At 46.3% G+C, this 16,058-nt stretch overlaps 1 protein-coding gene across 2 annotated transcripts in view; it reads right to left on the bottom strand.

Annotated features, from left to right (window-relative positions):
* ATP10D (ATPase phospholipid transporting 10D (putative)) overlaps positions 1 to 16,058 on the bottom strand; it is a 755,240-nt gene that overhangs the window by 584,513 nt on the left and 154,669 nt on the right. Inside the window, exon 1 of one of the 2 annotated variants that reach the window (XM_085642147.1) lies at positions 13,472 to 13,572. The exons of the other annotated variant lie outside the window; for it this stretch is intronic. Within the exon in view, the coding sequence (XP_085498273.1) occupies positions 13,472 to 13,531 (60 nt within the window). The 5' untranslated portion in view covers positions 13,532 to 13,572. Of the gene's footprint in view, positions 1 to 13,471; positions 13,573 to 16,058 lie in introns of those variants that run through there. 2 annotated transcript variants of the gene reach the window in all.

Below are 16,058 nucleotides of genomic sequence, written 5' to 3' on the forward strand. Positions count from 1 at the left end.
TGCCTGGAAAGGAAGCAGTCTCAGAAACTTTATTGATCTTAAGGCAAACCATGACCAGACAACCGTATCAATCAATCGGTCAATCAGTTTTATATAGTGCTGCTCCTCACTCCTGATGGTATCAGGGGCCGACGTACAGTGGGTCTCAGTCGAAGAGCCAGTTCTTTACTGAATTCCACCAGGAAGGGTGATGTTCGTAGGTCGAGAGAAGTCATTCTAGGCCTTCAGGGCGAGGTAGAAGCAGATGTGGCCTCTACTATGGCAGAGGCGAGGGTGTAAGGGAGGGCCAAAAAGGTGGAACACAAGTGTCTGGCAGGCTGGTGGAAGTTCAAGCGGTGGTGGAGGTAAGCTGGTCCCTGGTCGTGAAGGGCTATGTAGGCCTGAGTCAGAAGCTTGAACGGTCATCTCTTCTGGATGAGGAGCCAATGGAGGTTCTTGAGGTGAGGGGTGATGCAGGTGTGTCTGGGGAGATTGAGGAGGAGTCTGGCTGCTGCGTTGTGCCAGAACAGAGAGCCTTGCCGCAGTCAAGCCAGCTGGTGATGAGGACCTCGGTGTCAGGTTTCCTGGTGCAGACGGGAATCAATTTAAAGACTATGTGAAGAGAGTAGGAGCAGGAGGATGTGACTGAGTCGATTTGGCACTTCATGGTGAATCTACTGTTGAGGATTATACTGAGGGTGTGGGTGTGGTGTGAGGGTGGGTCCCAGCTCAGAGAGCCATCAGCTGTTTTGTCCACGTTAAGTTTTAGGCAGTTTGTCTTCATCCATTCGGCACTGTTGGTCAAGGCTTGCATACGTTTGTTCTGGAGGAGGGGTCTTCGGTGAGCGAGAGGATGAGTTGTGTCGTCTGCGTAGGATATGATGTTGAGCATGTGGGTTCTTACGATTTCTGCAAGGGGTGTCATGTAGGTTTTTGGACTAGGTGTGGCTGAGCGACGATCCTTGGGGGGACTCCGCAGACGATGGTCTTGGGTTCCGCGGTGAAGGGTGGCAGGGGTTTTGCAGAGTTTGCCCCGATGTGGTTGAGTCTGTTGATGAGTATGTGATGAGATACGGTGATGCTGAGAGGTTGATGAGGGTCAGAGATGCTGTTTCATAGCGGTCGAGGAAGGATCGGATGTCAGTGGCGGTAAGGGCTTTCTTGGTGCTGTGATTCGCAGGGAAGCCAGATTGGGAGGCGCTGTGGTTTGCAGGGAAGCCAGATTGGGAGGCGTTGAGCAGGTTTTTGTCTTCTAGTTGGTTGATGGCCTTCGAGGACTTTGATGAGGTAGCGAAAGGAGGCAGTAGTTCTCGAATTCGCTGGGGTCGGTTCATTCAGGAGCCGGCGGACCTCCGCGTGTTTCTTTCTGCCGGGGAAGGTCGCTGTGGTGATGGAGGTGTTGAGGATGATAAGTTCTGCGCCGATTTCATGGATTCAGAGGTTAAAGAAATTGTGAGGGCAGGGTTCCGTGGGTGCTCCTGAGTGGATGGAGTCCATGATGGCTGTGGTGGTATGCCTGGTAAACGGATTCCACAAGGTGACAGAGTGGGTGGTTCCCATGAGTGGGCTGAGGTTGTTGAAGTCTGTGTTAGAGGGTGGGGGAGGGGGGTGGGGTCGAAGTTGTAGATGGTGGCTATCTTGGTGTGGAGGTATTCCAATAGGGTGTTGGAGCTTTCTTGGGAGGGGTGGTCTGTGTTCTCTGTGGCTGTAGGGAAGAGAACTCCCGGACTGTTGAAGAGTTCCTTTGTGCTGTTGCCGCTTGTTTTGATGTGGTCAGTGAGGGCATCTCTTTTGGTGCCTTTGATGCATTAGTGGTATTTGTTGATGGCGGATTTGTAGCTGGATCAGTAGACAGATTCTTTGGTGGTGAGCCATTGTTTCTCTAGTTGTTGGTAGTTGCGCTTGATAGTTCAGATTACTTGTGTGTACCAACTGGCTCTTCTTGCGGCTCTGAAGGTTTTGGCTGGTTTCACAGGGGAGAATCTGTCAGAGCATTTGGTAATCCAGCTGGAAAAGTTCTGGACAGCCTGCTCCAGGTCTGACGCGGCTTCGGGCCAAGTGATGTTAAAAGCCTGCGTCCACTGGGTCTCTGTTACTATGTTCCAGCTGAGGCGAGAGGAGCTGGGAAGCTTGGTAGGGGTGTTCGGTGAGCCTGTGATGGGGAAATGGATGATGACATAATTAGTCCAGGTGAGCTTGGTGATGTGGCTATACTCTATTCTGTTGTTGGATGTGAAGACTGGATCTAGAGTGCGTCCTGCGCTGTGTGTGGAGTCTGTGACCAATTGGGTGAGGCCGATGTTGTCCATGGATTTCACAAGGTTGGTGGTGTTGGTGCCATTGGGAATGTCAAGGTGGAAGTTGATGTCGCTGAGCAGTACGTAGTGCTTGGAGTCGATGGCTAGTGGGGTGATGAAATTGCATATAGCGTTGCAGGATGCGGTCCTGCAGGTCTGGAGATGAGGGTGCCTTTGATGGTCATCTTGGAATCGGTACGGAGTTGGAAGTTCAGATGTTCCATAATTGGTGTGGTGCAGACTTAGATGGTGGTGCATCGGATGGTTTCCTTATGGATAATGTTGATGCCTATTTCATGTTTGTTGGTGCAGTCACGATGGATCATTTTGTAGGTGTTGCAGTGGTGACGACGGGTATGTGGAGGGGTTGAGCAAGGTCTCAGGGATGAAGATCACGTCGGAGGTGAGGGCAGTGATGATGTCCCAAAGTTCTGTGGCGTGTTTGTATAGGGTCCGGGTGATAAGCAGAATGCACTGGAGCTGGTCAGGAGTGTTCGCGGTCTTATGGGTGGGTGTGGCGAGGGTTGCTCTGTGGACGGGTAGTCCAACGCTGCATTTGTGGGTTCTCACGGGGGTGGGGGGGTGTCATGTAGGTGTTGAACACAACAGGGGAAGTAGAGATCTGTGAGCACATGGAGAGCATAGAATCAAACAACTCCTAGATTCTCTGTCAGAGTGGTGCGTTTCAGCCCACTCTGGCCAGCATTCCTGGTCCTAACTTGGCACATGAGACCCATAAAGCATGATTTTTGTTTTTCTAGTGTTACACTAAAGATTGCCAGCCCCATCACTTGAAAACAGCTGCCAAACAGTTCTTGAAGGCTAAGCAGGACTAAAGGGTATCTTTGTCCAATAAAAGAAGGAGCGGAGTATCATTTACCCAAGATATAATATGGATCCCAAAGGATTCCACTAATAAGGCCAGGGGAGCCATATAGTTATTGAAAAGAGTAGGGCTCAAAGCGGAGCCCTGTGAAATGCCGCATTTAAGCTTTTTTGGCTCCGAGAAATATGGGGCCAGCCAAACTGATTAAATGAGATTCTCCAGACATGAGCAAAACCCCTCAAGAGAAGTGCCAACCACCCTAATGTCCACTAGACATTGTAACAGGAGGATGTGGGAAAGACTATTGAATGCTGTCGACTCATTCAACAGGGCCAGGGCGATCCGTTTACCCTGATCCAGTTTCAATTTAATGGAGTCTGCCTCTTCAACCAATGCAGTCTCCGTGCTGTGCTGTGGTCTAAACCCCGATAGCGAAGGGTGAAGAAGCTGTTGCGGTTCTAAGTACGAGGATAGCTGTACATTAAATAGCTTTTCAAGCACCAAGAGGCAGCAGAAAGTAACTAACAAGCATTGGCATAGCCAATAGGTCTCGCCTTTGGGGCCTTATAAGTGTTTAACCATGCAACAGTTAATTTTGTTGCACCAAGGATATTGTGCTGCATAACTAAATACTTATAAGGTCCAAAAAAGCGAGGCCTATTGCCTATGCCAATGCTTGTTTATATATGTAATTGGCAGGACAACGCATTGTTGTATCTGTTGATTGACTTTTGAGTTCTAAGCTTTACAAATGTGTGGAAATGGCAGAGCACCCTGGAAGGTACAGCGTACAAAACCAAAATTAATTAAGGGTTCCACACTGGAATAAGCAGCTATCCAAAATGTTACCATTACTTTGGATTCGGTTTGACAATGTAGTAACAGCAAGGCTCAATACTCTATAAAATGCAGCTTCTCAGCTACCAAGCAGATTAAGAGTCTACGTTGTCCATGAGTAAGCAGCCAACAAGCAACCTACTGGGAACAGAGATCCTCAAGACTAAAAGAAACTAGAATCTATATGGTCCAGCTAGAAGCGGGAGAAGTGCACGCCCCCCCGCCCCCAAAAGACTCATCTTCCCATAGCTTCTGGCATGCTAGTAATTGATCGAGCCACCTAGAATGAGAGGTACATCAAACTGGATGACCAAGCTTGCCAGAAGTTACAACAGAAGATAACATTATAAAGTTTACCTAAAGGTGGCTTAGGCGCACCACACTTTAAGACAATGATTCACAAAACCATTAGGTAGGTTAGAAAATGATCAGGGTCCACCTAGTAGCAAAAGGGATTCAACTCAATGGAAGATGCAGTTTCCCTAAACTAGCAGAGGTGTAGCAATTATGACTTCCACTTAGGAGAGGCATTGCAACCCACAATAAGGAGCAGCTTTCCATATCCTCCAGGAGATCTTGAACACTCAAGGGTGCACCTCAGTGTAAAGAATGGTGAAATATACTGCTTCCTAAAGCACCAGAAAATTGAGAATCCATGAGGTCCATCGCGGAGAAGCATAGGAACCACCCACAGCAAGAAGCACCTTCCCAAACCCATAAAACCAACAAATGGTCAAGAGTCAATGGATTGCATCCAGGCACATTATAGACTAAACCCACTGAAAAACTAGGTTTAGAAAACTATCAGAACATTAGGAATTTGTGGATTCCACCTAGTAGCAGCGTAGGTGCAACCTACTGAATGGCACAGCTTCCCAAAATTACCAGAAAATTAAGAATCTAAGAAGTCCATCTAGGCACAGTACATGTTCAACTCACTAAAAGACTACGCTTTAAAAATTGCCAGAACATTAGGAATCTGTGGATTCCACCTAATTGCAATGTAGGAACAACCTGCTGAATGGCACAACTTCCCAAAATCACCAAAAAATTAAGAGTCTATGGAGACCATTTAGACACAGTATATACTCAAGGCACTGAAAGACGGATCATTGAAAACCACCAGAAAATTAGGAATCTGTTGATTCCACCTAGTTACAGCATATGTGCAACCCACTGAATGACACAGCTTCCTAAAATGTCTAAAAAAATAAGCGTCTTTGGAGAACACCAAGGAGCATTGTAGGTGCAATCCACTATAAAAGTAAGAGTCCACCAAGAAGGGTTTAGACTGTTCTACTGGAAGATCTAACTTCTTCAACCACCAGATTATGAGGGCCAGGTTCTGAAGCTGACATGAGTTTACAGGTACACATTTTAATAAGAATTCTCTGGGTCACCTGGGAAGACGAAGGAAGACCTACCAGGAAACAATTACTGGTGAATTTCATTTGCAGGTAGGTGGTCTGATAGGATTGTGGTGCCTCTGGCAGTCTTTAATGAGTGTTAAAGATTACCATTGGTAACACCACCAAGGCATACCTTGGCATGACATGCCAGAAAAGCAAAGATGCTCTTAACCTCTCCATGCATTACCCAGAAACCCTGAGAGGTGGACTTATGTACGACAATGTGAAGGCATGGAGGTGGACATTGAACGTGAACCTGTGACCAGGCAGAGACAGTACTCTAAAGACCCACCTATATAGTTTGAACATGGAAGACCGGATCTTTGACGAGTGGAAAGTGCTCATGGAAATGGGAGTTTAGGACAAAAGTTCCCCGTAATGCTTCTCAGGGGACATGTGGAGTAATGGCTACTGGGGAGCCTCAAAGGGCCTTAAACGACACAATATTAGAATACAATTGACAGTAAACACTTTCTATAGCCTATGCTGTACATTTTGTTAATATCAGTGTTACGGGCTGGGTCATACATTTATCTGGTAGAAAAATTTGGTATTGGCCTCAATATCCTCTACAACCATATCTCTGAGCTCAACTACATTAACCAAACACTAGGGCAAGATGGCTGGGTTCTTGTGGATCACAGGGGATAGATAACCCCAGGAGGTGGGCCAAATGGGTCACATGCAGGGTCGCACTGGTACAGAAAGTAGGCCCGGGCACCAAAATGAAAGTGCTCCCCTCCTATTTGGGACTTCATAAACGGGTAGCTCATGTATACAAATTGGAGTACTTCTGAATTTCTAAAGATACACTTTATAAGTGTTTTACATGATATGGGAAACTGCATGGATGTGAGCTTGCTGTAGGCAAAGTTGTTTTAATATCAGGAAAATTAACAGTGAAAACCAGCCCAGCAGACCATAAAACTGGCCCATGCATTGACCTGTCAGATCGGCCCATTGGGCACTGCCTGATTACCCTATAAGCAAGTTGGACCCTGGTCATCGGACCAAGGGGGTCCATTCAAAGGAAATTCCTTTTTAGTTGTAGTGAAGATGTGGGGGGGGGGGGGGGGGGAGACCTGCATGGGGGACAAATGCTTACGAGAGCAGGATTGGATGTCAGAAGGAGTGGTCTGTGATTATTGATGTAGGCTCAATTTGGTCAAAATTCACAAAAAGGTAACCAGATGGTGTATCCACACTATACAACAATTATGCTCTATGAAGGTGAGGGGACAGATGCACACAAGTGTTAAGACGAGAACCCTCACTCACCCTAAGGTGACATGCTTCATCATTGGGTTCCCTCGTGCACACTGGGACCGCAAGGCAAAAAGAATGGGCCACAAATCTCCCATAGGAGAGGAGCGTGAGGTGTTTTAAGTCATCCAATGGTAGGTCGAGTGAGGGGCAGAGCGCAAAAATCAAACAGTTGTTTAAAACCATCTCCTGGATGATGAAGTCAATCCTTTATTAGTGTCCCCAGTGGATAGATTAAAAACAGCTAAGGGGGTAATGAGCTAACCCCCAGGACGTAGACCAGGCAGGTTACTTGACAAGAAGAGGGTACACTCAATGGCTGTATAGTTGTGTGTTGATGAGCAGGCCGTGGTAGGAGGGTGAGTACCTATGGCAGCAGGAGTGAGTGAATAGAAGGGAGAGATTTAAAGCAAGATTAGCCGTAAATAATTTCCACAGGGGGCTGCAAATTATGCCGAATCTAGAATTTAGCTGGAGAAAACCTTGGATACAGGCCTCAATGTCCCAATGTTACTATTTCTTTCTACACAGGGCCCCAGTCCAAGATTATCTGGCGCTCACTGTTCACTGTGTTAGCAACTAAGAGGTGGGCTTGGTGGGTTACATGACATGGGGAAGAGAAAATTAAACATGTAGTTCTAACACACATGGGTACCGGTGGTGGGAGTAGGTGGACATGCTTACAGGTGTGGGATAAGGAGGACACTGTGGTGCTTCTATGAGGTGAAGGAGAGCAAGCAACACTGAGGAGCCACAAACCGCTATAACAGACACAAAATTAAAACACAATCCATTGTAACTTCTTTCTACTGGATGCTGCAAATTTTGCTAATATCGGTAGCACTGGATGGGTTACAAATTTAGCTGGCGATCAGCTCTGGTATAGGCCTCAGTGTGCCCTGCAAACATCTCTTTGGACTCAACCACATGAATAAAACACCAGTCCTAAATGGCTGGAGGCTCGTGGTACACTGGTGGTACCCCCCAGAGTACTGAGATTAATGGGTCACTAGACATGGGGAAGGGGATGCTCCACTCAACGGTACTCTGGGGTGAACCATATGCTATCACCTAACAATGGTATGTGAAATAAAGAATGTCTCCATGATCATATTTCCGCTACACATTACAAAACAAGAAAACTGTATTTATTTGTTTAAAATATAATGCCTGTCTGACTACTTGAACTAAAATGCCTTGAATTCAGTGACGCACAAATAAATATCCTACTTCTAGGTCCAAAATTGGTCCATCTGGAGACACTCCCTCACCACATCTCTACGCTTCGATTTGGTTCAATCAGTGCCCTTCAGTAAAGCATGGAGAAATTAGTGATTTATATATGAAGAAAAATTATTTTATACACCGACGAAGCCATGCAATTAGAAATGTTCATATAAAATGGCTCTCATTCTTCTTCTCCTTTAAAGAAAAAACTGCAGGGTGGTTCTCAGACTAGGTCTGGTCTCCTGTAAATGCTTGTGTCTCTGCACGCACCAGACACCAAGAACATAGATAAAGGAATTTCAGAACGCACCAGACATCAAGAACACCGATTAAGATGTTTCAGAATGCAACTACCTTTGGAACTGCAAAGAATAAACACTTAGAACTCGGCAGTTCCTGGGCCTTCGGCTAGTTACATAAAAGTCTTTATCAAGTTCAGGTCTTCGGCATCTTCCCTAAACATATTTGTGGCGCCCTTTCTTATCATAAACGTACCCCCAATCCCTAAAAGTGGACTAAATATGTTGTGTTTCCATCATAACTTACCAAACCAGACACCAATCATTCTATCAGCAAATAAGGGATCATTGTTTTGTGCAGCTGGGAAAACACACATTGGCAGAAATATATCATCTTCAGAACAGAAATATGACACCAATTAGAGGTCCGATTTAGAAATGTCACTAAATGAACAAACAACCAGTATTCTTTCATTCTAAAGGCAGGTTTGCTTCTTAAAACATGAACATGCATGTTTTGGTAGATACCATACCATTTAAAGACAGAGGCCCGAGTTGCACTCCGTTTTCATTAATGGCCCTCAGACCCACACAGAGTCACGCATACCAAAGCATTTAAACCTTAATTTGTCATTTAGAATCAATAAACTCATGTATCTCTTTTGGTTGCCAACAGTCAGTCTCCATTTGACAAAAGCGCTTCTCAGACATGGCTGTTGTACTTTAAAAACAGTAGTTGTTTTTACTGTCCACCAATGTACTTTTTGGCAGTGCTGTGCTATTTCAGAAGAATTCGTCTTCCTGCGCTGTGTCTACAGCTACCAAATCATTAACCAGGATAATATCAGACACGATCCCAACGCCAAACTCCCAGCCCCACAGCACTGCCCCAACCCACCCCACACCAGCCCTGCAAAGAGACGAACATATCGCCATCCGGCCGGTGTGTGCGCGCCTCCACCCCTCCACCGTTCTCTGGGACTCATTCATCTTGACATTCGAGCTGGACGGGACCTGCTGCCGCAGTGCCCGTAAACGGTCAAGTGACACGACACGTGGGAAAGGTCTTTCAGTGGAAGCAATGTTTCCAAAATCATTTGTCCGATAACACTTTACATTGGCAGACGTTATTCTTTATAACAGCAGAATTCGTAAGCCGGTTGGCTTCAACGCTTTAACGCCTTGAGGCCCTTGCGGGTATGTAGTGCGCTTTACAAATGCTATGATCGATTAATTAAAGTCCTGCACAACCCACTTCTTCCAGAGAAGAAAACACAAGAGGCGTATTGCTTCGTACCATGGACCAACAGAAGAGAAGTACACACTCATATAGCTAAGACGGACGGAACATGGATCAAATAAATTATGGCTCGTCCCAAATAGGGATAAGACTAAAACATTTTTTTTTACTCATGTGGACATATAAAGATTGCGCGGTGTATATAAACATATAGAGCACAGAATAACAAGGGGAGGCACAGAATTAAGCGCTTTGACGCCTCGTCAGGTGTAGTAAGCGCTATATAAATGCAATTACTATGCGATGGCGCCACCCTGTTATAGTGTGATGTCGTCTCAAGGCCCACAACTATTTAAAGGCCTTTGAGGGTCAATGCTTGGGACCGTATAAGAGCACGGGAGATACCTTACTTAAGGCACTTTTTTTAGTGAGAGAAGTTCTTGCTCACTAGTGCTTCAATATAATCTTCAAAAATCTCTATCCACTCCTCCCATTCAAAGGAAGGTTGATCGGATTACAGCTTGCTGAACATCCACAGCAAAAAATAAAACAAGCATTTACAATGCAATGGTCTCGGCATTGGTAAAGTTAGAGCTATTGGCATTGCTCATGACATTATTTTTGTTTATGTTTTTGTTTTTAAAACATTTAAAGAAACGGCATTGTCATGAGCACTGCCAATAGCTCTAACTTTAACAATGCCGAGACCGTTGCATTGTAAATGCTTGTTTAGGCATAGGGAGATTTAAGTGATTTGCCCAGAATCACTGAATGTTGAGTTGACGCGGAGACTCAAACCTGGTTTTCCAGTTCCAAACTCTGAAGATTTGGCCGTAATACCACATCCAGCCACACAGACTTTCACTGCAGGCCCGCTGAAATACCAGGAGGGGAATAAAAACTGATGCAGCAGTTTGCCCCGAGCCCCACACAGTTTTACCACCCTGTCTACAGTTCTGCAAAACGTCAGATGGGATGATGCTTTGGAGTTGTTGTACTGCATTGAAACGCTACGCGATTTCTCGGCTCCCCACTGCGAGTTTCTCCCTCGCCCCACTGTTGGTCTCCCCCTGACCCAATGCCCGTCTCGTTCTAAAGCAGGCTTCTCCAATGAGCAGCTCCCCACCTGCCTCTACGTAGCTCTCCTGTGTTCAGCCCGGCATAGTAAATTAGAGGCTTTTGCTTGGCTGAATTAAGATATGTATATCAAAACCGAAACATGAATTTGAGACACAAATGTGTGCATTTGCATGACTCATAAGTCCAGAGCCTAATGTTTAGAGAAAAATATTTTAAATGCTGATAAATCATGCGGAGTGGGAAAGACGTATTGCTAATATGATCACCTGGGTGCCAGGGGAGTATGTATTACCCATGCAGGGGCATTCCAAATTCATAAGGCCTTTTTACATTACAGCCGGCAGTCTTGTCTGATAATCTGGGGTGACCACTGCTGTTAATAATGCATGGGGGGGCCACTAATGTAATCGTGCCTCATGAGGTCACTATTACTACACTAATAATCTTCAATAGTAGCTCGGGATTTGGAAACTTTTTACACAAAATGCAGTGGTGTAAAAAGCCAATATGTCAAATGAAATATGAAAACTTGTTCACAAGCCGCAGTGATGTATTTAAAATGTTACACAGTGCCCTGTGAAATATGCTTTTATGTTTTGCAATGGGCCATTGCTTAATAAAGTTCTAATCACGAAAGAAACAAAGCCTGAATATTCTCAATCCGATAAGCGCTGTTTGTTGGCTGCATACTGCAGAGAAGACCTTTATTAATGGCTCCCTTCTGAATACAGAATTAGTTTTTAGTAAAGCATTGGTTTCTTTTCTGAAATAATTAACTATATATCCAGTAATTAGCTCTTGTTTTACACAACACACAAAATAAAAAAATCAAATGGCTCACTATTTTGCTCACATTTTCAATGAACATTTCGCCTTTTTAAAAAATAAACCTGCTTAACTGTCCTCAATTAAACTTATAATACATACAAAGCACTTGGCCGCCTGCCTTGTGGTTTCACCCAGCTTTAGGCCAGGAGCTTTGTCATCACACCATAAACACGCATAAAAGATGTTAATGCCTTCCACTGATCCTCATTTCAGTGACCACCATTCCCCACTAAAGAAAGTGTTAGCAGGGATTTATAAATTAAGCGAGGGACCAGAAAACGAAAAAGGCCAAAACATTTCTACAGCACGTTCAAAACGAGCTAAGTAATCTTTCCGACCTTCTGAACATGTTAAATCATTTGGAGAAAAAAAATTATACCCCGAGGCATCCAGATGACTTGCTCACTTAGTTCAGAAGACAAAAATAACTTTCTGTGACTAATGCAAGCACCAACAGAGCTTACACACATTCACTGTTGCAAAACCCAGTAATTGGGAGGTTTTTTCCTTAGTCATGATTGGAATACATGCAAACAGTTTATGTAGCAATTTTATGGAACCTTTGCACAGCACACATAAATAAAAAATAAAACGGGGGAGAGCAAGGGACTATGACAAAGATTCATTCAAGAACACACGAGCAGGCCATATGAATCACTCTGCAACTTCCCTAACCCACAAGTCCCACATTTTTCAGCGGCTGGGGCCACCGCAAAACTGCATCTAAAGGCAAAACTCCACCTAAAGGAGCCAGGGGCTCACGAAGTATGCATATATTCCAAAGAGAAACTGCGATTTCGTCACTCGCACTTATAGCTAGATATGTTTTGAACAAGGCGACGTCACACAACTCCGTCCTTCGAAATGAAGGTTAATTATCGTCATCAGTGCTGCACTTTGGAAGAGATGGGTCTCCCTGCAGAGGGTGAACTGGCGGGTGGGCGCAGGTGTCACACTGTGAGGATGCAAGCAAATGCAAACATTGTGAACATCCGGAAAAGGGAGGAGGGGCTAAAGGGGGTCATGTCAGAGGGTGGCAGTGGTGTAGCGAATAGGGCGGTCGAGTGATGAAAATTGGTACATGGGGTGGGTGTAAGGTCACAAAGGGAATGACAGCTGGTTGGGTAGAATGAAAGGTTGCAGGGTGGAGCAGACAAGGAAGAGCAAGGTTATATGGCCAAGAATTCTGGCCAACGAAACAGACAGGCATATAGTGCGAATGAAGGGTGGCACAAGTAAGAGACAGGGGTTTCCAGTAGGAATGAAGGCTGGCATAAGCACTATGAGGTGGAGGTACAGCGAGGATGGTGGTAAAGAAAGAGAATATAAATGGCACAGACTGGAAGGAGGGTGGTGGTGCTGGAAGGAGGGTGGTGGTGCTGGAGTGTGGCTGGCAGTGCGAGCAGAGTGCAATGGGCACGGAAGGTGGTATAGACCGTCAGGAGGGTACTACAGGAAGCTGAGGGTGGTAGTATAAGCAGGAAGGTGAACAGTACAGAGATGATGGATGCAGAGGGACACAGAAGCAGGGTGATATGGAAAGGAGGGCTGTATAGACAAGAGTGAGGGTGGTACAAGGAGCAGCACCGTAGGGGTGTTAGACAGGAGGACACGAAGCAATGCGGGTTGTGTGGATCGGACAGGCAGGAGGGGACAGCAGAAAAACGATGGGTAAGGTGGTGCAAATCAGAGAGTCAGGAAGCAGAAAAGTGGGACAGGCCAAATAGTGAGTAAGGGACAAAGCAGGGTAGTGCGAGGTGGTGGGTAGGAAGGTCCTAAAGGCAGGTAGGAGAGTGCTATACTTGTAACAGAGGTGTAAGGGGATGTTTCAAAGGCCAGGGCGGCATTAACAGCACAGCCCTCCCCCCAGCAACGGGGCTATAGAGATATTTACAGTATTTAAAGGGAAGGGGGGGCACAGGCAGTAGAAGAAGTGCAACCAGGGCAAATGGGGGTCCTTGCAAATAAATGCAACCGGGTAAAGGAGAGGCATTGAGTGTGTACCGGGGGGTGGAGGATAAGGGTACACTCAGCGGGGAAGAGAGGGAGACTGTCTCTGCTGAGGGTACAGACAGGAGGATGCTAATGTACCGGAATGATGGGCGACGGAGTAAGAAGAGGCCTGACAGGCACAGACAGCGGGACAGCCAGAGATGGGTCGGGTGAGAAGGGCACAGTGAGGACGGGAACAGAGTAAAGAAGAGGGGTGAGAGGCACAGGGCACCCTCAGGGACCCAATCACTCACCACGTCGGAGGACCCGCCCTCACCGCTGCGGGTCTTGGTCTCTGGGATGGAGAAGTGCATGTCCCCCGTCTCGCGCGCCCCGCTCCTCTCCAGGCACGGCACGCGCCGTCTCGCGCCTGCCCCTCCTACACCTTCCCCTCTCCTGGAACGCGCCGGGCACCCTGGTGCAAACAACTTCTCGCCACTAACTTCCGGTCGCCATCATGGATTGGGAAAGGAGCCCTCAAGGCAGAGGTGGCGCGATCCCACTCAAGGTAGAGGTGGCGCAGGCTATACAATATAAATAACAAATACAGCACCCCTGTACGTCAGTGTTTGGCTCGGGAAAACATTATAAATGTGCGTTGCATGCTAGTCATTGTCGAATCATGCACAATCTCAAGGCCGTATGACTTATCACCGCTTATACGTTATGCGCTATGGCCGTGTCCTGACTTTAACATGGCGTCGAGAGAATTTATCCAACCCTAAAGAGCCGATTGTAGTAGATAAACTAAGCGCGAACAATTGCTCTGGAACATGGCAGAAAACCCCAGCAACAGCACCGGAAGACACCACCGCCTTTCTCCGAGGCACAGCAAAAATGCCTCGGAGAAAGGGAGCGTCCTTTTCGGATTTGGGGGCGTGTTTTGCTGTTGTCTCCTCCCTGAGACTTCTCGCAAAAAACACGCCCCCGATCCGAAAAGGACGGGGCATAATCGGAGTGACTGGACCTCTTCTCCAGTGGCTGGCCAGCATTTAAGAGGCCAGCCAATGGAGAACAGGAGAGAAGAGGGGCGGGTGCAAGCCCCTCTTCTCAAAGACATTAAATCTCCGGACTTCCGGTCTGCCGACCGGATGGTCCCGAGACCTAAAAATGAGGTGTTCAGTGGTGGTGGTCCGGTTCTGCCCAACTACAGCTCAGCAAAATTGGGCCAAGTACAAGCACTTAAGCCCTTTCTTCTCTCAGTGGTAGTGAGGGCGAGCAGTCACCAGCTTCTCAGGGTGGTAGCATGGAATATGCAAGCTTAGAACTCAACGATCAACCAACAGCAATAATAGATTGCGGAACCCAATGTTTTACTTTAGTTAAGAAAAGTAACGTAATACACACTCAAATGTAATTCTCCACAGACCAGACAGGAGGTGCAATTACTACACTGGTGCTTAGGCTACTGTGCCTTAAATTCTAGCCCCCACTCCTTGGTGTTCCTCCTTTAGGTAATTCCAGGAAGGCCCCTTTCCTACCCTTTGTTGTAGTTGGGCAGGTATTAAGGCTCAGGTGCAGATTACCCACTTTGATTGGTTCATAGTGGTCATTTATTTTAACATTTCCCAGATAATCACGGTTGTCACCATAGAGGTGTTGTCCAAATTCTCTGTGGCTGTCCATCAGAGACCTCCAGAATACATATTCCTTGCTTGTCCGATAGGAGGCACGTCAACTGAAGGTACTGCCTACAATCGGGCAGAGGCCACAGCAGGTAGCAGCAGAGACCATCACCCAGAGTCTTTGCATGCCGCATAAGGTCCAGTGAAAATGTAGCCGTCTGGCTGGCAACGTGAGCAAAGTTGATAGTGCCACAGGGGTCTGAGGTTACAGCAGCACGGGCAGCTATAGGAGAATAGTCGACTTCACAACAAGTTCTCTCAGCACAGTTCTCAAGTCCAGCAGCAGTCATCTCGAGCACAATCTCTGGTAATGCGAATATGTCTAGGTACAAATTCTTCAATCCAGCAGCACAGTCCACTTGGGGCACAACGTATGTGATGCAGCGGCAAAGTATGCTTTAGGCAAAATTCCTTGTCACAGTTCCTGTCTAGAACCGTTTGTAAGGAGATACTACACCCAGACTTCTCAGGGTATGCAGATCATTCTCCTCAGTCTTCCTTGGCCTATAACTGTGATCTTAGTGGGGATGTTTTGTTCTAAGATCACAGTTATACGCCAAGTTGGGGACTATAACTTCCTGTCCATTATTCAAACAATATAACCAACTGATGAAGGAGGGTAAGAAACTTTGCGTACCTTTCCTAATTGCACACACAGCCTCCTGAAATCATACTGCTGATTTGTTTTGGTCCTGAAGAAAGCCAACCGACCCACAGGGGCAACATAGGCTGAAACATGTCGACCGATCTCTCACCAGATGCACTGGACCAATGAAGTTTCCTTACAAGCACAGATCCCCTTTTGCCTCCCCTGTAACAAAGATAATTCACACAGGAGAGTAGATATTTGTAATTTTTCATTTTATCGCACTTTTCCTACTCATGATTATCGTACACCAGACAGTCTACCTCCTGGTGGAGGATAACAGAACACCTGGAGAACGGGACACTCAGGGGCTAATGATGATCAATTCCACCTAATCACACAAGCAGAGAACCAAGATATACCACCATTGTGATAGTGTGGTTGAGGTTCTCCATCACAATTTTCTAAGAGACTCTAGAAAACAAACTACATGATTCATTCATCCGGATTACAAAATGACAAGCCTGGGTAGCTGAAAGAATCTCTGCTTCTCTCTCTCTCTTTCTGATTTTTTGGCGTCTAGGCACTTCAGGTCACAGGAACAGCTACTTCCATCCAGGCAAGACTCCC

The sequence above is a fragment of the Triturus cristatus genome, chromosome 2_2, assembly GCF_964204655.1.
Source record: "Triturus cristatus chromosome 2_2, aTriCri1.1, whole genome shotgun sequence".
Taxonomy (NCBI): domain Eukaryota; kingdom Metazoa; phylum Chordata; class Amphibia; order Caudata; family Salamandridae; genus Triturus; species Triturus cristatus.